General features: G+C 37.2%; 1 protein-coding gene and 1 long non-coding RNA gene across 2 annotated transcripts; one reads left to right on the top strand and one right to left on the bottom strand.

The window, feature by feature from the left end:
- The first annotated feature begins 899 nt into the window (after window positions 1–899).
- Window positions 900–22,085, top strand: DDX52 (DExD-box helicase 52). The gene is made up of 15 exons (XM_004434841.3): window positions 900–1,008; window positions 2,065–2,257; window positions 5,919–6,049; window positions 7,374–7,559; window positions 9,418–9,561; window positions 10,192–10,303; window positions 11,166–11,238; window positions 11,750–11,953; window positions 13,353–13,443; window positions 15,496–15,618; window positions 15,727–15,877; window positions 16,062–16,137; window positions 17,683–17,754; window positions 18,326–18,418; window positions 20,678–22,085. The coding sequence occupies exons 1-15, from the start codon at window positions 922–924 to the stop codon at window positions 20,733–20,735; spliced, it is 1,794 nt and encodes a 597-aa protein (XP_004434898.1). The 5' UTR covers window positions 900–921; the 3' UTR covers window positions 20,736–22,085.
- On the bottom strand, window positions 19,706–24,065 carry LOC147914961 (uncharacterized). Its single transcript, XR_015554685.1, has 3 exons — window positions 23,894–24,065; window positions 21,819–21,864; window positions 19,706–20,311 (listed from the first exon to the last, which is right to left on the bottom strand). It is a non-coding gene; the product is annotated as an uncharacterized LOC147914961 (long non-coding RNA).
- Between the last annotated feature and the right edge of the window lie 90 nt (window positions 24,066–24,155).

Raw genomic sequence — 24,155 nt, forward strand, 5'->3', positions numbered from 1 at the left:
CAGTGAGAGTAATCTTTTATAAAACATTCACTCATTCATTTATCAAATATTAATTGAAAGTGCACAGGAATTGAGGATACAGCAGTGAAGCAAATTAGATCTCTGTGCTCATGGACTTTCATTTTAGAAGGTGGAGAGGCAATGCATAAGTAAATAATTTTGTACAGTACGCAAATGCAATGAAGAAAATAAATATAAAATGTGATAAGCTAAATCATGCTGCTCTCTCAGTAAAAAATTTTGAATAGCTTCCCAGCATGCTTAGATTAAAATCCAAATTCCTTACCATGACCTTGTTATAAGATTCTGAGATCTGGTTTCTATTTGTCCCTCCAACTTTATCTGTACCACACTTCCTCACTGCCACTTGGCCTCCAGTCACCCTGGCCTTCTTTCTATTTCCTCAATGTTCCAAACCTTTTCCCTTCTTCAGGCATTGTTTCCTCTATCTGGAATGCTGTTCCCCAGATCTGGGAAAGGCTGCCTCCTCTTAGCTCAAACATCACTTCAGAATGAACCTGACTAATCTACCTAAAAGCAGCTCCCCCTCTCTTTCTCTATCAATTACACTGTTTTATTTGTTTCATAGCACTTTTCACTTTTGGAAATTATCTCGCTTATTTAGTTAACAACATCTCTGTCCTTACTAAAATGTAATTTTCCTAAGGTAAGTAATCTTGGGGTGTTGTTCACCAAAGCATCCATAATAGTCTAGAACAGTGCCCGGCATAATAGCATCTTCATAAATACTTTCTCAAAGAACAAATAAATAATGACGGACTAAACGACGATAAACGAGCCTCGGGCTGTTACAGGCGCCAGGCTCCGCCCCCACTTCCGCCCACGGCCTAGCCCAAGACCTTCTGGGAGAGGAAGTCCTCTGCGCAGGCGCTGTGGGACCGCGGGGCTTTCTGGGCAAAGATGGATGCTCACGATTTGTTTCGCCGGCTTGGCGCGGGGGCCAAATTCGACGTGAGACGCTTTTCGGCGGACGCAGCCAGATTCCAGGTACTGTGCGCAGGGAGACAGAAGCCTTAGTAAGTAAGAAGGGGCCGTCGCCCGAGAATGAACTGGTTGCAGGGAGAGCCGGCACTTGGGGACCCCGTGGCCTGGCTGTGGGGCATTTTCCCTCCTGCGTTCGGCTTACTCGCAGACCTACCCGTCAAGTCCCGCCTTCTGAATGGACTCTTTCGCCATCCTTTTGTAGATTGAGTTGGGCAGTTTATTGAAAACACAGTTGGAATCCTTTTTTCAAAAGTAACTTTTTCTCCGAAACTGGTGGAAAGTAATATCGAAAACAGAATCAACCCAAAAAGGAAAGAACAGATGCTTTCACTATGGTCACAGGTTTGGCTTGGCACGGATATAGCTTTAGTGGGCATGGTTCCTTTTATTCCCTCAACCCCATGGCGTGTTAAGTAACCAATGAGAAAAGCGATTTAGAAATGGGGGCTCTTACAGGGAGTGGGTGCGTGATAAATCGGGAGAAGTTGGTTGCTGTCCAGTTATGGAAAATCTTGAATGTCAACTTTGATATTGAGGAACTTTTGTGTGTGTGTGTGCGACACTGTGTTTCTTCTTTCTCCGACTGGCAGTATAGTGTAGTTGTCAAGAGTTTGAACTCTGTAGCCAGATTATTCGGGTCCAAATCCTGGGTCTGCCAGTTACTAGTTTTGAGACCTTGGTCGAGTTACTTGACCTCCTAATGCCTCGATTTTCTCATCTGTAATATTGCTGTATACTTCGTAGGGTTGTTGAAGGATGAAGTAATTTTGTATATATAAACATGCTTAGAAATCTGCCTGACAGCATATAAATGTGACTCTGATAAGCATATGTAAGTGTTAGCTGCTATTATGATGATTTTTATTACCGTTACAAGGTCAGAAAAGGTGTCATCTTGGATTCCATTTGCCGGAACACACTTGTCAGCTCAGCAAATATTTGGTGAAAATGTAAACAAGACGGGAGTCACTGGACCCATGTTCTTACTGCCAATACTGCTTGGGTGAAAGCAATGCCAATCTGCCAGTGGATTTCATTTAAAATTTTTTGGGGTTTTAGGTAGGAAAAAGGAAATATGACTTTGATTCTTCGGAGGTGCTGCAGGGACTGGACTTTTTTGGAAACAAGTCTGTGCCAGGTGAGTGTGGAGCATCAAGAACTCATCAGGAGCTCCAGGATGAAGAGAAAAAAGAAAGCCTAACTGAAAGGAAGAGGGAGCAGAACAAGAACAAGAGGAAGAAAGTGACTTCAGGTTAGTGCTTGATTTCTGTCTTTTCTCATTTAATTTCTTTTCAATTACAAAAATAATACTAACTTATGGTTACAAATCAGACGCTATACAGTCATTCATCAGGTGATGGCATTCGAGTTGTTTCCAGGTATTTGCCTTTACAAATATTGCTACAATAAAGATACTTGTACATATATCCTTTTGTATGGGTGCTGTTATTTCTGTAATTAGCATCCCCAAAGTGGAATCACTGGCTGAAAGGGTATGAACACTTCTTTCTATGAACAGATACTGCAGAATGACTTCCCACACTCATGTCAATGCTGGATACTATTGGTCTTAAGTTTTTTGCCAATCTAATGAATGAAACTATTTTTTAAATTTATATTTTCTTGATAACTGGTGAGGTTGAGCATCTTTTCATATACTTTACTGAATATTTACCTTTCAACTTTTGTGAATTGTCTGTTCTTACTCTGCCTGTTTTTCACAGGGTTTTTTTCTATACTACAAGGGTATTTATCTTTTTCTTTGTTATATCTATTATAAGTTTCCTAGCCGTTTACTTTTAATAAAGTAAATGCTCATAAACAGTTTTAAAAAGTTATACAATGGTGAAAAGTAAATTTTCCTCCCGCTCTTTTATCTCTAGTCCCCTATTTCTCCAGAGACAACTGCTGCTAATCAATTTCTTATGTATTTTTGTAGGGATAGTCTATTCATATGTATTTATACCTCTCTTAAAAAACATGAATGATAGCATACTCAATATGCTTTTCTTTTCTGAACCTTCCCTACTCTTCCTACTTTTTAAAAAAACAATATATCTTGGAGATTGTTTGGAATCAGTAGGAAGTGCACTGCCTTGTTCATTTTAACACAGCATAGCATCCCACTGTACATTCCATAACTGATTTAACAAATTCCTGTGTCATTCTACTTATCTTTTTGGGTATGTGTGAGTATATCTGTCTGGTAAATTCTTAGGACTGGAATTTCAGAGTTAACAAATGGATTTACTTTAAATTGAGGTATTTTGGAATTGTCCATCAGAAACATTGTGTCGGTAGGAAGTCCACTGCTTCTTTCATTAAATCATAGCATAGTATCCCATTATACATCGTAGGGATGTTCCATAATTAATTTGACAAGTTCCTGTGTCATGGACATTTACTTTGTTTCCATACTTTTGCTGTTACACTGTTGCTATAAAAATGATTTTACTTCCCTGGCTGCAAAGAAGTTTTTGATAAAGCCTTCCACCAAGATTAGTAAAAAAAGACCTGCCACACACTTAGGAAAAGGATTCAAATGTTGGGCAACCAGAAACACACAGATATGTGCTATAACCATTTAGCAACAAATGTGTACAGACATATATAGTTTAATTGGAAAATTCAAGATCTTGTGAATTAGTAACAATTTGGGTCTATTAATACCAACTGTCTCATAAAAGGGAGCATAATCTTATTTAAAAAAAAAAGTCAGGGGCCAGCCCGGTGGCGCAAGCAGTTGGGTGCGCGTGCTCCGCTGTGGAGGCCCGGGGTTCGCCAGTTCGGATCCCGGGTGTGCCCCAATGCACTGCTTGTTAAGCCATGCTGTGGTGGCGTCCCACATAAAGTGGAGGAAGATGGGCACAGATGTTAGCCCAAGGCCAGTCTTCCTCAGCAAAAAAGGAGGAGGATTGGCATTGGATGTTAGCTCAGGGCTGGTCCTCCTCACAAAAAAAAAAAAAAAAAGTCATTCTACTTTGTGATTCCCACCAGCAATGTATGCGAGTTTTCTTTTTCTGTAAATTTGTCTCCTCATGTATTTTGCACCTTTTTTCTATTAGATTGTAATCTGTTTCTTCTTAATTTATTAGACCTCATATATATTAAGGAAATTAGCTCTATGTCTAGCATATTATGTTTACAAAACTGTTTTCTATTTTTTCATGTCACTTTTTTTATTTTTGCCATTTTATGTGTTAAGTTTATCTTTTCCTTTATGGGTTTTTTGTTTTGTTTTTGTTTTTGCCTTCTAAGCATTAAGCTTATTTTTTAAAAAATTCTCCTATTTTTTTTATTTTTAGTTTCATTTTGTTATCTTGAAATATTTGACCTTTTGGGATTTTATTTGGTATAAGGAGTGACTAGGGGACTAATTTAATTTTTTGCCTGATAGCTAGCTTATTGTCCTAATATATTGATAATTCATCTTTTCCCTATTGGATTTAAATGCAACTTTTATTGTAAACTTACTTCCCCTATATATTTGGGTCTATCTTTGGGCTCTGTTCTATTTCATTGGTTTATATTTCTGTATTCCTATACCAGTACCAGCTTGTTTTAATTACTGTGGCCTTATAATATGTTATAAAATCTGGTAGAGTGCTGTGGCATACCATGTTTGTTGATTGGGCAACTGAATATTTTCTCCCTAAAGGGATCTGTAGAATCAATGCAATCCCAATTAAAATTCTAGTAGATTTTTTTTTGGTAGAAATTGACAAAGGACTTTTTTAAAAAAGTTAAACATGCACCTAGCATGTGACCTGCCTATTCCTCGTGTAGAATTTACCCAAGAGAAAGGAAAACCCATGTCCTCACAAAGACTTGTACACAAGTGTTCTTAGAGGCTTTATTTGTTATAGCCAAAAACTGGAAATGACTCAAATGTCCTTCAATAGGTCAAGGATAACCGAGGATAAACATTGTATATTCATACAATGGAATATTACCTAGAAACAAAAAGTTAAGAACTATTGATACATGCTCCAACATGGGTGAATCTCAAAATAACTATTCTGAGTGAAAGAAGCCAGACTAATTTTAGTATATACTACATGATTCCATTTATATAAAATTCCAAAAAAAGCAAATTAATCTACAGTGACTGAAAGGAGATAGGTAGTTGCCCAGGAATGGAGCAAGCGATGCATTACAAGGGGCCACAAGGAAATTTGGGGAGGTGATGGAAATAACCTTGAATGTGGTGATGGTTTAACAGTATAAATATATATGTCAAAACTCCTCAAGTTGTATACTTTAAATATATGCAATTTATTGTATGTCAGTTTTGCCTCAGTGAAGTTGAAAAAGAATTAAAAAGAAATTCCAGAAGTAGTCTTTGCTCATTACTCTTCTTAGAATTTTTTAAGTTATTCTACATATTTATTTTCCCACATTAACTTCAAAGTCAGCTAGTCCAATTACCCAAACAATCCTATCATTACTTTTCATTGAACTAATATTATTTATAGATTTAGTGAGAAATGCTATCTGTATAATATTGAGTAGTCCTTAAATATTGTGTTGTGTTCATTGCTATTACAAGTGAAATCTTTTCTTTCATAATATTTATTTTCTAGCTGGTGTTGTTTGAATATAGAAAAGCTGGCTGCCTCATTGAAATCTCTTATTTAAGTAGTTTTTCCATCAATCCCTTGTTGTTTTCAAGTATACACTCATCTACATATTACACAGCTGAAATAACTAACAAAAGAGAAGGAGCTTCAGAGCTCTGATTTTACCAACACAGAACTTGCCTCTCTTCCAATTTGTATACCTCCTATTAGTTTCTTTTATCTAGTTGCATCAGCTAGTACTTTTTCTTTTGTTTGTTGTGAAAGTATGGCTTGTTTGCTACACCCAATAATGTTATACTTCAAATCTTTTAATTTTTTAAAAATATATTTTAGAAGTTACTTCTCAAGAAGAAGGTTCTACTATACAGTGGATATCATCAGTGGAAGCAAAGATTGAAGATAAAAAAATCAAAAGAGAAAATAAACTAACTTCAGGAAAGTTGGAGCAGCTCAGAAAAGAAAAGGTTAGAAAAATGTCTTAGCCCTAGTTGCTTTTCTGACCCAGTGACTTTTTCACTGTCCTTGGGTTATTCTTTTGGTAAAAGTGAATATGGTTTTGTTAAGATAGAAGATTAATGACATTAGTTTAGATTTTACTGTAATAAAACTTAAAGCAAAGTAGCTATTTGTGCTATGGCTGAAAATTTTAAAGTTTAAAATTCTTAAAAGTATCTTGAAACTTGAACAGGTCAAGAATTTATATATATATATATATACTCTTATAGTATATATACTATATACTACATAATTCTTGACCTATTCAAGTTTCAAGACGATAATGTGTTTAGAATTAAATTTTTTAAATTTCTTATACCCCCCCGCCTTTTTTTTAGTGAGGAAGATTAGTCCTGAGCTAACATCCGTTGCCAGTCCTCTTTTTGCTGAGTAAGATTGGCCCTGGGCTAACATCCGTGCCCATCTTCCTCTACTTTATATGGGATGCCTGCCACAGCATGGCTTGATAAGTGGTGTGTAGGTCTGCGCCCTGGATCCGAATGTGCAAACACCGGGCCGCCGTAGCAGAGTGCACGAACTTGACCACTACGCCACCTGGCCAGCCCCTCTGATCCCCTTTTGATAAATGTAAAATTGGCCCCCTTTCTCCTCTATGTTAAGCTCACTGATTTAGAAGGACTTCTTCTGACAGGGATTTGTGTTAGAATTCTTAAGAAACCTATTTTATAATTTGGGACTAGGGAGAGTAGAATACAGAAGAAACAACAGATACACCATTGTCATGTCTGCTGCACACCTGCCAGGTTGCATATGGAGAGTATTGTTCAACTCACTTCAGTAACCCAGAATCCAGAATTTGGCTGTCTCTGGATGAGAGAATGAGAAAACAAACCAAGTCACTACCACTTGACTCTGCTTTTGGCACTCAGACTTAATAAGTAGAGTTTAGGATAAATCATCAAAAGGCATTGGCACTTGTGTGCTAAGTGCCATATAAAGAAATTAGATGGATTCAATGCCTGGCTTCTAGAAGTTTATTTACGATTATAAGTTATGACTATGACAGTAGTCCATTAATATGAATAACACGTTATTCATGGCATTGACACATTAATATGAAGAAAATGTGGATAGATAGGTTTCATTGTAATGAAGGTCTGTCTGTGAAAGGGCATGAGATGTAGCTAATATCTGTATATTTTAGTGCTTGGAATTTAACCAAAAAGTTTCATATGCTACCAAGGCTTATCCTAGAAACTGTTACTGTTGCTTGACAATATCTGACAATGTATTTGACCATATCCATGGTGACCCCTTTATTTCACTTTTCAGATAAACTTTTTCCGGAATAAACACAAAATTCACGTCCAAGGAACTGATCTTCCTGACCCAATTGCTACATTTCAGCAACTTGACCAGGAATATAAAATCAATTCTCAACTGCTTCAGAACATTCTAGATGCAGGCTTCCAGACGCCTACGCCAATCCAAATGCAAGCCATTCCAGTTATGCTTCATGTGAGTGTGAAGGTCTAGAATGCCTCCAGCATTCCTTCCTGTGTGTGTTTGCTCATTCTCTTTCTTTGAAATCTTCCTTTCTACCTTATCTCCTTCTGTTGAAATCCTTCTCTTGCTTTTAAGGTCCATCTCAAATGCCTGTGCCTCCATAAAACTTGGCTTAATCACTACAGCAAGATGTAATCTTTTTCCTTTACCAGCACTCTTTCCCCTGCCACCCAATTCTCTATGGTATTTAGTGTGTTCTTTTTCTTGCAACATTTGTCTAAAGCGTGTATTTGCACTTAATTACTTTTATCTTTTCCATTTTACTAGAGTGTAAACCCTCTGAGGACATGGACTATGTTCTGTTTATTCATCTATGATTTAGTTTATAATTCCAAGGAACTATTTCAGAAATACAGAATTCTTGTACACGACTTGTTTTTTCCCCAATATTTTTTATTATTGAAGTATACTTTATATATAATAAAATGTATAGATTTTAAGTGCACAGTTTAGTGAGTTTCAACAATGCATACCCTATGTAACCATCACCTCAGTGAAGATGGGTAACATTTCCATCGTCCCAGAAAATTCTCTTGTGCCCTTTCTATTCAGTCCTCACTCCACCCCTGCCCAGAGGTAACCACTGTTCTGGTTTCTATTGCCATGTACTAGTTTTCCCTCTTCTAGAATGTCATATAAGTGGAATCATTCATTATTTATTCTTTTATTTTTGGTTTCTTTTACTCTGCATACTGTTCTCGAGATTCGTCCATGTTGCATATAGCAGTAGTTTGTTACTGAGTAGTGTTCTGTTGTGTGAATGTCACAGTTTTTTTATCTACCTGTTGATAGAGGTGTGAGTTAACTTAGATTTTTGGAAATTGAGTTTTTTTTGAGATTTCTTTTGGTAGCAATGAGAGCTGACTTCTTCCCCCCACATAACCAAGATGGCCTTCAGTTCTGGTAGCCAAAGGATATGAGTTACCTTTTCATCCATACTACTCCTTTTCATTTTCTTTGGGAACTGAAATGAGGATACATTTGAATAATATTATTGTCTCACATTATAGTAAATTTGCTTTTAATTTTAAGATAGTTTCTGTCATGACTTTACTTTAAAGCTTTAAAAATCTCAGTGACTTTTTTTTTTTTTTTTTTTTTTGGTGAGGAAGATTAGCCCTGAGCTAACATCCATGCCAATCCTCCTCATTTTGCTGAGGAAGGCTGGCCCTGGGCTAACATCCGTGCCCATCCTCCTCCACTTTATATGGGACACCGCCACAGCATGGCTTGACAACTGGTGCGTCAGTGTGCTCCCGGGATCTGAACCCGGGCCGCCAGGAGCGGAGCGCATGCACTTAACCACTACGCCACGGGGCCGGCCCCTCTCAGTGACTTTTTGAAGATTATCAGCTATCAGTTACTCTGTCACTCAGGTTATCACCACTTTTTATTTCTTATTTTCAGCCATTCTAGTATTTATTAAAACCTTCCCTAGGGATTGAGCAGTACAGATAATCAGGATAAAAGTTGATTTTTTAATTTTGCTTTGATAAAAGAGTTTAGTGGGAAAGAAAAATTTAAATAATTGAAATTTTGAATTATCTTTGGATTTTAGTTATCCATATTCTTGACCCAGTTCAAGTGGACTTTGGTGGCAATGCTCAGAAACTCCGTTGTGGTGGTGGTAACAGGGATGGATGATGTTAGAAAAGCAAATATGGGAGAAGTTAGAAAAGCGATGGGAACATGAATGATTGGATTTATTATGTATAATTTTGTTTGTTATTTCTGTGGCTGGTAGCATCATTTGACCAGGCTCTGAAAAGTTTATGTACTTTTCCTTGTTCTTAATATACACTATTTTTAGGGTCGAGAACTTCTGGCTTCTGCTCCTACTGGATCTGGAAAGACTTTGGCTTTTAGCATTCCCATTTTAATGCAGCTGAAACAGCCCGCAAATAAAGGCTTTAGAGCCCTGATTATATCACCAACACGAGAACTTGCCAGCCAGGTATGACTTGTAGCTTTGAATGAGGATGTGTTTGTGTCAGTCATTTCTTATTTGAGGATAATAAAAAGCTTTCAAAAAGAGTAAGGCCCATGTCTTTTGTCATGTTCAGGTATTCCGTAGAGAGCACATTGCTCTGTATCTTACTGTATATGGGCAAGTCTTTTAAGTCTTTCTATAATTTTCTAAATTTCTTTGGTAAGTGCTCTAAGATCCTTAAAGTTGAAAAGCAACTGTAATATATGGTCCATCTCTAAAACGTATTTTTCTCATCTAGATAAATGAAACCTCATCTCATTTTTGAGAAAGTAAAACTATACAGGGTCTGCTCTACCCTCTCAATGTACTTAATAAAAATACATGCCAACTATGAAATAGTTCTATATTAGTACTGTATTCTAAAAACAATATTTAACAGATTGGAAGAGTTTTGGTTTTATCTCTTGGAACTAGTTCACTAGACCTGAAGAAACTACTGAATATTATTAAGCATTGAAGTCTACAGATTATCATGGGTTTAATTTCAGATATTTATAGGTTGGTAATAGATTTATTTTGTTAATAATGTAAATGAGACTATATGTCTTATCCAAGTATCTCAGCAGCTAATGTTTTTATCATTTTCCATTTTAGATTCATCGAGAGTTAGTAAAAATCTCTGAGAGAACAGGATTCAGGATACACATGATCCACAAAGCAGCAGTGGCAGCCAAGAAATTTGGACCTAAATCATCTAAGAAGTTTGGTAAGGGATTCATGTAAGAGCATGTGAGGGATTTGGAAATTACAGATATCCTAGTTGCCACCTAAGAGTTCATAAAGCACAGTCATGCATATAATTGGTTTGATTTTTAGAGAAGCTAAAAGAGATCTCCCCACTCCCACCCAGTAGTTATATAAATATATACCAGTGGTTCTCAACCAGAGGCAGTTTTGCCCCCAACCCCCACCTCACCCTCCACCCCAGGGACATTTGGCAATACTTGGACACATTTTAAGTTGTCACAACTTGGGAGGGGTGCTACTAATATGTAGTGAGTAGAGGCGAGGCAGGGATGCTGTTAAACATCCTACAATGCCCCATACAACAAAGAGTTATCTGGACCAAAATGTCAGTAGTGCTGAGGCTGAGAAACCCTGCTTGATACTATTGATTTTTAATCTGCCATGGAAATACTCAGCAGATAAGAATTGCTTACATCCCTACCTTTATATCAGCCAGAGAATCTGCTTTTACCTGTCTCTTATCTTGAGCTTCTGAATAAAATTGCATTTAAAGAAAGGATTTTCCTGAAAAACAAAAAAATATATTTGAAAATCAAACTATTGGATTAGTTCTTGCCTCTTAGAAGCTGAGAAGGCAGATCAGATATAATAAAAGGAGAGTAAGGATATAGTAGTTTGTGCTATGATGGATTAAAGAATATGTATATTAGCTTACTAATAAGAAAGAACTTTTGTGCTGTTAGTGTAGTGAGTATAGCAAGTATAATCTCCCCCTCCTCTCCCCACTTCAGGTTATTAACTGAAATTCAGGAGGCTTAATTCCCTAGTTTAAGAGGGATGAGTCTTGTTTTTGTAATTTGTACCATTTGTTTTTCGTATAGATATTCTTGTGACTACTCCAAATCGACTAATCTATTTATTAAAGCAAGATCCTCCAGGAATAGACTTAACAAGGTACAGATAATATTTTAATGTCTTTTATGTGTATTTTCATTTAGTTGATTATATTTTATTCTCAATTGCTTGTATTATTGCCTGTTGAAGCTTGCTATCTGCCAACTTTCAATTAGTGTTGATCCTGAGAATAATGGTTTTCATTAAACTCATAGAAAAATAACTATCTAGTCTGGAAGAAAGTTACAGATTCTGATAAGCAGTTAGCACAGAATTCCCCTAGACTTTTTTGCATCTTTCAGCAATGGTTATGAAGTTTATAAGGTTTATGTGAAGCTCTGCTGTTGCTAATGGAACCTCATATCTTTGAGGCTAATGGAATAGAATGTTAATTTATGTTTATCTTGTTTTTCCCTTTTTTCCTGTTTATTTTTTTTGTACCTTTTTCTGGTGTGATATGTGGATTTGAGAGGTAGCACCATTGTTTGACTTCTTCATATGTCCCCATAGGTTAATGAAGTATCTTGGATCTTCCAGTTCAGTACCTACAAGTTGTTTTGTTCTTTCTTAGTGTTGAATGGCTGGTAGTAGATGAATCAGACAAACTGTTTGAAGATGGCAAAACTGGGTTCAGAGACCAGCTGGCTTCCATTTTCCTGGCCTGCACGTCCCACAAGGTCAGAAGAGCTATGTTCAGTGCAACTTTTGCTTATGATGTTGAGCAGTGGTGCAAACTCAACCTGGACAATGTCATTACTGTATCCATTGGAGCAAGGTAATTATTCTTCCATATTATTTCACTGATTTTTTTTTTAATGAAAGTCATTTGTTTTAGACTCAAGGAGATAGGTTGTTTGGCCTGAGGTTAATAACGGAAAGTTTTACTGAAAGAAACGTATTCTTTAAAGTCAAGATTGAGGGGCCGGCCCCGTGGCTTAGCGGTTAAGTGCTCGCGCTCTGCTGCTGGCGGCCTGGGTTCGGATCCCGGGCGCGCACCAACACACTGCTTCTCCGGCCATGCTGAGGCCTCGTCCCACATACAGCAACTAGAAGGATGTGCAGCTATGACATACAACTATCTACTGGAGCTTTGGGGGAAAAATAAATAAATAAAATTAAAAAATAAATAAATAAAGTCAAGATTGAGTAAAGATTTTCTATTTTAGAATAATCCAAAGGGAGATTCTCATATTGTCATATTAGTATTCCTATCATCATGCTTTTAGTTGATTTTTCTCATCCACAAAGTATGACATGAGCCCCGCTACCCAGAGGATTTAGTTTCTTTGATGGCTTAACAAATAGAAACACAGAGGAAGAAGCTGATGTTACTGAGCCACTTGATTTGTAATTCCTTTAAAAAAATATTTTGGGTAGCATTTTATGCTAAGTGAATGCTCAATAGAAAAAAGGTTTAGGAAATTATAATATTCCCACTTGATAGACTATTATGCAACCCATGAAATGATAAGTATGAAGTCTATAACTATATAAAAAAGTGCTTGTAATAATACCATGTTAAGTAAAAAAGAAGCCAAATGGAATAGTAAAGAATACCCTGTCTACTTTAAAACTTAAACTCTGTGTATAAAAAGAAAATAGAACAAATTCACCATAAGTATAATTATAAAGGCAGACAAAAGAATGGAAAAAATATTTATGACATAGTATAATGTATTGCAGCATCTTACCGAGTGTTAAGAAAGCCTTAAGATACCTCACCCCCAAGTGTCTGTCTATAAATAAACCTTTCCTAATCATTAAGACAAAAGTTCAGCCATATATAATAGCAACCTTAAAAATGTTCTCATTATTTTATCCAATAATTTTACTTTTAGAAATTTTTTTATAAATAAATAATTAGATACATGAAAATTTATGACTAGAATACAACAAAATGTCAAAGGTTATTCTAAAATGGTAAAATTATGGGCAGTTTATTTTATTTACATTTTTTAATATTTTTCAAATTTTCTTCAGATAACATTTTTATAATTAGAGTAAAACATTTAAAAATAACTTTGTCTTCAAGTTAAAATATAAATAAGTACTTATATTAACAATGGAAAAGTTGATTCTATTGGAGTTATGTGTATATTTTTTATTTATTTAGAAATCAGGGAGGAAAAGCAAAAATTGGTTCTTGCAAACTCTAAGGTATGTTTTCTTTTCAGGAATTCTGCAGTGGAGACTGTAGAACAAGAGCTTCTCTTTGTTGGGTCTGAGACTGGAAAACTTCTGGCCATGAGAGAACTTGTTAAAAAGGTATACTTGGACTACATTCTTGAATTTTGATAGAGTTCACCAAGCCTTATATTACTGGTGGGAGGCTGAGCACTATTCCTGTATCATATTTAGTAAGCCAGTGGTAAATTCTTAAGAAGCACATTGGGCCAACTGTTGTCCCAAGGGAGGAGGCTCACGTCTTAGAATATGGTAAGTTTCATGTTCCCAGGTCAGGCTAGGCTAGGAAAAGACCTGATGCCCTGAAAGCCTCCTTTTTCCATATCTACATGTATATCTGCCTCCTTTATCCCCTCATCCCTCTGCTGGTTTCTTATAGAATTGGGACATTGTAGAATGAGTAGGACACTGAGTGGGGTTTTCTGTTTTTATATCCCTTCAGTAAGTATTGAATAGAAGCTATAGTTAAAAAGTTCACTATGAGGAGTCAGGGTGGGAGGTAATAAAAGAAATATAAATCTGAAGCCCTGCCCCTGGAATTTAGTCTTTTTTAGGGAATAATATAAATATACTTGTATAAGATAGTTTGTGATAAAGTGCTATAAAAGGCTACAGAGTGTTTTTCTTAAGCATTCTTATAGTCATAATGGGGCCATCAGGGTGTGTTCAGTTGGTTGGGGAAAGCCTTACAGAGGAAATCTAATCTGGGCCTTGAAGGATTTGTGGGATAAAAAGGAAGAGAGGGACAGTATTGATGCCTGGAGGAGCAGCCGGAGTAAAGTCTAAGAGGTGGATGTGAACACAATGTGTTTGGAGACTAATGAAGAAGTTACTTCTCTAAGGCATAGAGTTTATGGTGAGAATTAAAGAAGATCAGGTTGGACAGGAAAGTTGGGGTTAGGTTGAGAGAAACCACTGGACATTTTTGAAGAATGTAGCCATGTAATTTTTAAGGAAAACTAGTTAAATGGTGATATGTAAGATGGATTGTAATGGAAAGAGACTGAAAGTAAGGGAACCAATTAGCAGGCTGTTAAATTAGGCTGGTTAGAGATGAGGAGGAAATAAATGAGAGTGATAGCCTTAGTGGTGGAGCATTAAGAATAATTGGAGGATGAAAGGGAAAGGTGCTTGCAAGTACCTGGTGACTACAGAAGTGGTTAAGATCATGAACTTTGGAGCCAGACTACCTAGATTGGAATTCTAGCGTTAGGCAAATTAACCAGTTTCACAGCTTCCTCATCTGTAAAAGGGGAATAATAATATCTATCTCATAGTTGTTTTAGTATGAGTTAATACAAATATAGTATTTACAACAGTGCTTGGCACATAATAAGTGCTATATGTGTTAGTTTTGTTAATATTCTTAAGTGTATCATTTGGCACTAGGAAATTTAAGGTTTTCACAGATACTCACATGAGATTATACACCAGGGATTTTTAGCCATGTATGAGCTTTAGGAGGTCTGTGAACCCTCTGAAATTATATGTTAGATTTTGTGTGAATGAGTGGTTGCCTATTAGAAAGCTTCATAGCTTTCATTAGATTCTGAAAGGGATGTGCAAACCAAAATAAAAAGATTAAGCCCTAATATGGATAGTTGAAAATATAGAAACCTGGTTTGAGAGAGAGGTGGGGTTTAATGATAAAAATGTAAAAATCCTCTGCTTAGAGCTGGTAGTTGATAACTGAGATTTTATTTAACTTACTATGATAAAGATTATATTGAGAGAACTGAGAACCAAAGACTAAGCTTTGGGGGAATACCCACAATTAGGATAAACAACGAATTAAAAGATAGTTATTACATTTTAGCAGAATGAAAAAAGTTCTCAGGCATAGAAGCCACGAGATGATTGCTTTAAGGAGTGGGCATCCATCACTGTAGAAAGGTGAAAGGCGATTAATTAGACAAGATTATTGGAATTAGCAAGATGGAAATTACAGTTCAAGTTGAGTAGATAGTGGATGGTGAGGAAGATGGGGGCAGATTTAGACGCCTGGCCCAAGACATTTGGCAATGAAAAGTACACTAAGTTGAATTGGGTTCTCTTATGAACTAAAATCATATGAAATACTGTGATTGTATTCTTAATTATGGGTTATGTATGCTGATTTTTGCCTTCTTTTAGGGTTTCAATCCACCTGTTCTAGTTTTTGTTCAGTCCATTGAAAGGGCTAAAGAACTTTTTCATGAGCTCATCTATGAAGGTATTAATGTGGACGTTATTCATGCAGACAGAACACAGCAACAGGTAAAGTCAAATGTATACTTTCAAAAATAATGGCATTCAATTTATGTAGTACTTGTTTTCCATTCCTAGAGTGGTGCTAAGACATTTAATGTATGTTTTCTTAACCAGAGAGATAACACAGTCCACAGCTTCAGAGCAGGAAAAATCTGGGTTCTCATTTGCACAGCCTTGCTAGCCAGAGGGATTGATTTTAAAGGTGTGAACTTGGTGATCAACTATGACTTTCCAACCAGCTCAGTGGAATATATCCACAGGATAGGTGAGTTGTCTCTCCTCCCACCATACCCCACCCCCGGAACCCCACACACCTATGTTAGGACCTCTGCTGTTCCTTCAACAATACTCATTCTTTAGTGCTGTGAAAATCCAGTGACATTTATATGTGAATCTTGACGTTTCCTTTCTGGAAAAAAGTGTTTTTTTAATGGTCTGATTTCTCTTAGGTCGAACTGGAAGAGCAGGGCATAAAGGAAAAGCTATTACATTTTTCACTGAAGATGATAAACCATTATTAAGAAGGTAAATTAGGAAAAATAACTTAGTATTAAGTTGGCAAGATTGCTTCATTATTCTTCTGTGTATACACACTTCACAGATAATTATAGAATGTGTCCCAAATTCTGTTATGGTATTAGTCAACCAAATTTTAGCCACGAGAAAAGGAAAAATGATCAAAGGGTCTTGTTTTTGCCCTTCCATTATTAGAATTTGGAAATATTCATAATGGAATGTTCATTAAGTTTCAGACTCACAGGATTCTCCCATAGCCATCAGTTGATATTACTCACAATGTAATAGTAAGGTTTTTGGATTAGTGAATTGTTTCAAGTTAACCCCTGATCTCTTCAGCCCAGTCAAAATTATCTCTTGCCATGGTGCATCCTTCCCATTACTCTTAGGGGCAGGTGGAGTTTTATATTCAGTCCCAGGAAAAACTATTTTAGTAATACACTCCAATATTATTCAGCTGTAGCCAGCCCTTTGAAGATTGGGTGACATGTGATATACTTTTAGAATCTCTGGTCTTTAAATAAATAAATAAAATTAAAAAAAAGGGGCCGGCCCCGTGGCCTAGTGGTTAAGTGCGTGCGCTCCGATGCTGGCAGCCCGGGTTCGGATCCCGGGTGTGCATCCACGGGCCACTTCTCTAGCCATGCTGAGGCCGCATCCCACATACAGCAACTAGGACGTGCAGCTATGACATACAACTATCTACTGGGGCTTTGGGGGGAAAATAAATAAATAAATAAAATTAGAATCTCTGGTCTTAAAGTAACCCATCATCATAGATTTTAATATAGAAGCTGAATTTCCTGCATTTGGGCTGCCTACAGTAATTTTAGTCTGATGATAACTGATAGTGCTTCACATTTCTAACAAATGAAATTGAGTTATAGCCCAAGGCAGTTTATACTTTGATCTCTTTATCAGTTTTGGGGAAGTTTTGGATTTGTGCCTCTGTGCCTTGGCTCTGTCAGCCTTGGTTTTGCTTTGAGCAGACTTTCACATGTGCATGTGTGGGGGAGTATATTCCAACAGCCTAGCTTCACCCAGGGTCTCCTTAGCAACTACAAGCATGTGAATCTGATGACCCCCATATCCGCATAACTATGCTTCTCAGTTTTCCTTCTGGGAAGTGGGGATAACGAGAGTATCTACTACAAAAGGTTGTTGTGAGGATTGAATAAGTTACTGTACATGAAAAGCTTAAGACAATGCCAAGCCCATGGTAGGCACTATCATTTAATAAATTTAAGTTTCACTCTGTTTCAGTCAGTGTATCATCCAAGATTGGGCTTAGTAGCTTTTTAGGGCTTGATAAATGTGTAGAAATAGCTGCTATCTAAAATTATTCAACAATGCATCAATTTCACTCCAGGGCATAGTTCTCTCAGTAATCCAATGGGATTATATCTGGAGATAATTGATAATATATCAGAACACTTTACTGGATTACTTTCTTGTTTGTGTAATTTTAGTTCCTCTTGTATTGTGCAGAGGGTTTAAGTACATAAACATCAGTTTGATAAGATACAAATTTATGTTTATGGGTATCTTTTTCAGCGTTGCCAATGTTATACAGCAGGCCGGATGTCCTGTACCAGAATACATAAAAGGCTTCCAAAAACTACTAAGGTACAATCTTGAATTTACCTGGAGCTTCTCTCTCTCTCTCTCTTTGCATATACATTCCTGCTTTCATACTCTTACACGTTATAGTTCTAACAATTTTACTTATAGAAGATTTCAAGATAAAAACTTTCCTTTTAAATATTTGTTGAATACTGTATGTTCTTTCATTGCCAGTTTTTTCATCTTGAAATTTTAAGTATTCAGATTTTTAAAAAATTATTCAACGTGAGTGAAATATGCTTAGAATTTTAGTTAATAAAATTGGTAAAAAGCAGTTAATTGGCCAAAATCAAACTCTGATGCTTGTTGGCATAGGATATAAGGTTGACATTGGACATACTTTAATCATAATCAGTGCCTTTTTAAAAAAATTGATTGAATTTATCATCCTTTGGGTTACTCCTCTAAATGCTATTAGGTAATCTAGTATATTAAAGTGGATACAGTATCATTGTAAACCTGTAAGTGGATAAAAAATGAATTTTGTGGTCAAGAATCAAAACTGGTTTTAGCTTTAGCTTTTAAATTAAGTTGCACTTAATTTAATTCATTCCTCTTACTTTGTAACTTGCAGCAAACAAAAGAAAAAGATGATTAAGAAGCCATTGGAAAGGGAGAGTATTAGTACAACTCCAAAATATTTCTTAGAAAAAGCTAAGGATAAACGGTAAGTATGTGGTGAGAAAAGTTGCTGTTTGACTCCATCATATAGTTACAGTAAGCATTATTTTTCCTGAGGATACATTTTTAGAAGTAGAATTGATAGATCTACAGTCCATTATAGAATGTAATAAAAGCAGTATATCCTCGGTCGCCTATGATTTGGGGTCTTGGATGATTTGATCTTGGAATTTTTCTGTATCTGTATATTAATGATCTGTTTTTTTCCATTTGAAAATATGATTTCAGTTCAGTGTGAGTTAGAATTGCACTGCCCACTGTCTCCACACAGCCTGCATCAGGACATACTACTGAGGCCAATAGTGAGGATTAGTGACTCACGTTGATGGAGTCTTCCTTGTGCTCCATATTCTGGGCAGGATTTCAGTGTAATCTTAGGCTTATTCTGAAGCACATTGTAACAGCTCTAAAAAGTATTACTTGGGTAAATTTGTAGTGGTTTAACTGAGTTCTCTGAGGACTTTAAAGTGTAGATTTTTTCACAGGACTACCTTTTTCTCCCAGTACTGCTAGGAAGCTACATGTTTTGATAGGGGTAGGTTAAAATATTCTGAACAGTACTGTGCTTCTCACTATTTAAGGAAAATGACACTCTTCAAATTCTACCAGTACCAGTCAATATATATAAAATGTAGGCATTTTCTTACATTTTCCTACCTATCATCATGCCACGTACTTGATGGTAGTAAGGTACACGAATGACTATAAAATGGGACCCCTTTCCTGAAGTTAGGGAAAGGAAATTAGTATACCTGAAAAAAATTAGAGAAAAGTTTTTACATAAAATAGAAGTTTTTTATTCTAATTTTTTGTGGCAACAGTCGCTGGGTGACGCTTAGACTAGTGGCTTGGTAGAGAAGGTGGTGGCCACCTTGGTCACCTGATCTGTCTCAGTAGACTTTCTTATGGTGGGCTGTATCCCAACTGTTGTACATGCATCAGAACCTCGTTCTTTGGGTAATCTTAAAGCTAGGATTACAAATGCAATCCTTTCAGGCACTGAGCAGCAGCTGATGAGTTTTTACAAAGGGCAAAAGTCAATTAGAGCATAAGATGGTAGCTATGTTAAATTTTAATAAGAAACATCAATATTTTAAACAATTACACTTTAAATGTTGATTTTTGTAAGTTTGTAGCATTTATACTTCTGAGGTTATTAAAACTTAAAGCTGCATTAAGATTTTGAGGACACTTGGTATAAATCTTGTCACATAAGCTCTCTGCTTAAGATGCTTTGATTCTCTCTCTATTTTCTTCACATTTAAAGGCCATACTTCTTAGCATACAAACAACACTTGATCTGACTCTAGCCCCCCTCTCCATTAGGATGTTCTTTTAATGATTCAACGCACACTTGTAGCCCCAGCTCATACCTTTATGCTGATAATTCTTAAGTTTATTTCAGCCTCAGCTTCTCGACTGAGCTATAAATCTGAATCCTGTTGCCTAGTGGACCTCACTTCAGGCACCACAAACTCAACGTGGTGTAGTAGTGGGAAAAACTGGATTTGGAGCCAGAAGAACTGCCTCTAATCCCTACTTTGCCTTTGTGACTTCAGACAAGTCACTTCATCTCTCTAAGCTTTTTTCCCCCTAATATATAATGGAAATAATTATGTAAATAATACCAACTCTGCCACTCAGGGTTGGTTGATGATTGAGTTAATATGCATCTAAGAACTCTGTATTACTATACTATAGTATGCAAACATTGATTATTTTCTCAAAACTTTTTTCCTTTTCCTGTGTTATTACTTAATTCATGGCATTCACTATTCACCAGATTCTAAAATCAGACAGTTGGGGTTCATGTTTAACATTTATTACCAGTGTGTGAGGATCAGCAAGTTACTCAGCCACTCTGCCTCATTTTCTTCATCTGTAAAATGAGAATAATAATAGAGTCTTCTTCATAAGTCAGGAAGATGATCCAAGTTGATACATATAAAGCACTTATAACAGTTATCTAGCACTTAATGTGAACAGTTGTTATGAGGTTGGGATCAGAATCTGTCTTTCATAGCATGTTGTAGTGTAGTTTGTTGTGACTTTTCTGCCTCGCTTAGGTGATTGTGGTTTTCTGTAGGGCAGAGACTGTGTCTAATGCATCTTTGTGTTCCTAGTGCATCCTCCTGTACTTGACAGTACAATAGGTTTCAGTAAATATTTATTGAACTGGTAGAGTTTTGCAAAGTACATATAACTAGAATTTCTGATTTAACTTCCCTTCCTTTCCTTGTCACAGGAAAAAGGTCACTGGTCAGAACAGCAAGAAGAAAGTATCTCCTGAAGACAAAAGTTAAAAACAGACTTTTTTTTTTTTTTGAGGAAGATCAGCCCTGAGCTAACATCTGCCAATCCTCCTCTTTTTGCTGAGGAAGACTGGCCCTGGGCTAACATCCATGCCCATCTTCCTCCACTTTATATGGGACGCCGCCACAGCATGGCCTGACAAGCGGTGCATCGGTGCGTGCCCAGGATCTGAACCGGCGAACCCCAGGCCGCCGCAGCGGAGCACGTGCACTTAACTGCTTGTGCCACCGGGCCGCCCCCGCCCCCCCCGCAAAAAAAACAGACTTTTTAAAAGACTATACAGAAATATAATTTTATGGTCCCAGTGTGAATGTTGTTTTCATGGAATACTTCAAGTCTTATTATAATCACGTGTACCAAACATTTGACATCAGCTGCAAGAACATGGGACTGGTGAAAAATGATTCTAAACTACCAAGTGTATCATGTCAAATTACAATTTGTAGGTGACTTTTAAATGATTATACAATGGAAATAACATTCATGGACAGTTCTGTGGTTTGAATCCAGAGAGATACTTCTTATAGAAGAACAAAAGCTTATGCTAAAAATAACAACACCCAAATGTGGTGAACTCTTAAGGATTTTTTCCTTCAAGTGTGAAGGAAGGTGAGATGTATGCTGTGGAGAGGCATCTGGAACCAAATTTCAAAGTAAAGCTTTGAGATTGAATTTCCCTTCCCACCCCACCCCCCTTTTTATTTTGGATGGACAAGCAGCAGCACATGCTGTCTTCCAAGAAGAAACCTACTGCACTCTATTTTACCATTTCTTAATTTGCTGATGGTCTTTTGTGGTATGAGCCACAATAAAGAGATGCCTCTTCTGTGGCTGGTTATTCAAATTCCCTAGGATTTTAAATTCTTTGGTCTATGAAATATCTTTAGACCTCATTGCTAAGGTAGCTCATAATCATTCTCTCCCTTTCTTCATTTTCCATCCTTTAACCATGCCTTTCCTGTCTTTTTCCATTCAAGATGACGATGCTTGAAAACTGATAAACGTTTTATCCCGATAAGGAAGAATGTTCCTATTACTTGATACACCTCTGGCTCTATTCTCTTACAGCTTACCTTTCCTGAGGCTTTATGGCCCTTCATCCATTTAGTAAGCAGGTCTCTGCCAAAGGTAAAGGATTATGATTATACACTGGTGGAGACTGTTCACTGTTAGATTTTTCTGTTGCTAGTTTTGTACAGTGAAATAAAAAATCGACTTCATACATGTAAGGAACTTAGAATGATAGCTGACATGAATGTTATTATCAATACTACCACAATACTGTAATATAGATAACCTTTTCTCAACATCATTTAAATTAAACTTATTTATTTCCTTTATTCTCAGCCTTTTATTCTAGAGTCAGGACAGGTAGACTCCAATTTAAATATTTTAGATGGGATAAAAATTGTTCATCTTGAGAATTTATGTAAATGGGGACCTATTGCTACAAGATGCAAAACATGCAAGCACATGATTTTGTTTGTTCTTTTTTTTTTTTTTTTAAAGATTTTATTTATTCAGTTTTTTCCCCCCAAAGCCCCAGTAGATAGTTGTATGTCATAGGTTCACATCCTTCTAGTTGCTGTACTAGACGCCAGCATCAGAGCGCACGCACTTAACCGCTAAGCCACGGAGCCGGCCCTGTTCTTGCAAACAGATCCTTGATTAAATATATATTCTGGAGGAAGATGTACTGGTGCCACCCATTTGCCAGCTGTAAGACTGAATAAGTTCTTTAATTTCTCAGAGCTTTGGCTTTTTCAATTATGAAATTGGGGGTAATACCAACCATGTCTCAAGAGGAGAAGTACCTAGCACTGTGCCTGACACGTCGTAAATTCACAAGAAATTTTCCTTAAACAATCACTGTATATTTGGTTAGGAATACAGGGCTTGATAACACAGTCCCTGCCCTTACAGTAAAGGAACAAATAGTGTGGCAAATGCTGTGTCAGACATAAGGCCACAAGGCTGAAGCATCACAGAAGGGCATCTCACCCAGACTGGAGGCGTCATGGAGGGCTGACATCTTGAGCTCAGTCTTGCTAGGAATCAATTGGCAAAAGAGAACAAAGTATTCCAGGCAGAAACAGAGATCATATCTTCTGTGATCCTTGATATACTCCCTTCATTTGACTTTATTTCCTCTTATTTCATATCTTCCCCTGTGTAACCAACCATCCTTAAATAAAAGTGGCTACATAAACCTGTATCAACTTGGTTTGTCAACAGATTCATAGTGAATTTAGTGCCTTTATATCAGTTGGAACTATCTGCTACACAAATTTCGGCTTCACCCAAAGAAAGGGAGGAATGAAATTAGTAGACAATTATGAAAAAGAACACATGATAACTGAATAGCTGGCTCTAGTGAAATCAGCAAGGACTTTGAAGTCAAACACCTGGGTTTGAATTCTGGCCCTGCTGCTTTGCAGCTGAATGACTTGGGCAAATTACTTCTTTTAACCTTGGTCTTCTAGTTGGTAAAATGCCAATAGTAACTCTTAGGAACACGAGGATTTGAAAAAACACAGTAAAGTTCCTGACCAGTGATTTGTGCCCAATAAATAACAATTATTACACATTGTTTCCCTGTAAAAGCCCTGAGGCAAGAGTGAAAGATAAAGCTAATTATAATTAATCCATTACTTGCTAGTAAGCAAACTCTACTTGAGGACTTGAAAAAGTTTACATTCAACTTTTATGTTATTTTACTGACAGTAGTTTGATTAGGAAAAAAACACAGTAAATATATACCCAGATAGGTTCAGAGTAATTATGAACTGCTTTCCAAACACCACTGCTTTGCCCCTGCTTGCAAGTACAGGAAAAATGGATTACTGGGTGGCACGATATCAGAACGAAACACAAGAGTTGTGCACCCTAGAGGTTTTATACGTGGATTGGGTCTATTGGTTTACTAAAATTTTAAATACCTTCAGTTTGGGGGATGGGTACCAAAACGAAGCTGCCCAATTTCAGAGAAAAAGTGGAGAGAGCTGATCACTAATGGGCCCTGTGAAGCTATCCAAGAGGCATTCAGGATCCATCTATTCTTCATGTGTAAAGAGTAACAATAAAAGAACGCCTGCCTACCCACCATCCAGTTTAAAAAACAGGACTCAATCTATTCTTTTCCACTAACCAAGATGATGGTTTTCCAAACGGAGGAACGACGACGCCTTGCCGCTCGACTGCCACTTGGGCCCTCCAGGGCCTAGCCAGAGAATGAATCAGCTCCCCGCAGCCGGGCCCGAGACCGCCCCACCAGCCCCAGAAGTAGAATTGCACCTGCGGGCCCCCCAGCTCACGTGACGGGGGCTCGCCGCTCCTCCCGGGGCGCGCGGAGTCACGTGGGCGCACGACCCCGCCCAGCCGCCCAGTCCGCGGCGAGGTGGGGCCTGGCG

The sequence above is a fragment of the Ceratotherium simum genome, chromosome 16 (assembly GCF_057802395.1).
Source record: "Ceratotherium simum simum isolate JZ-2026a chromosome 16, ASM5780239v1, whole genome shotgun sequence".
Taxonomy (NCBI): Eukaryota; Metazoa; Chordata; class Mammalia; order Perissodactyla; family Rhinocerotidae; genus Ceratotherium; species Ceratotherium simum.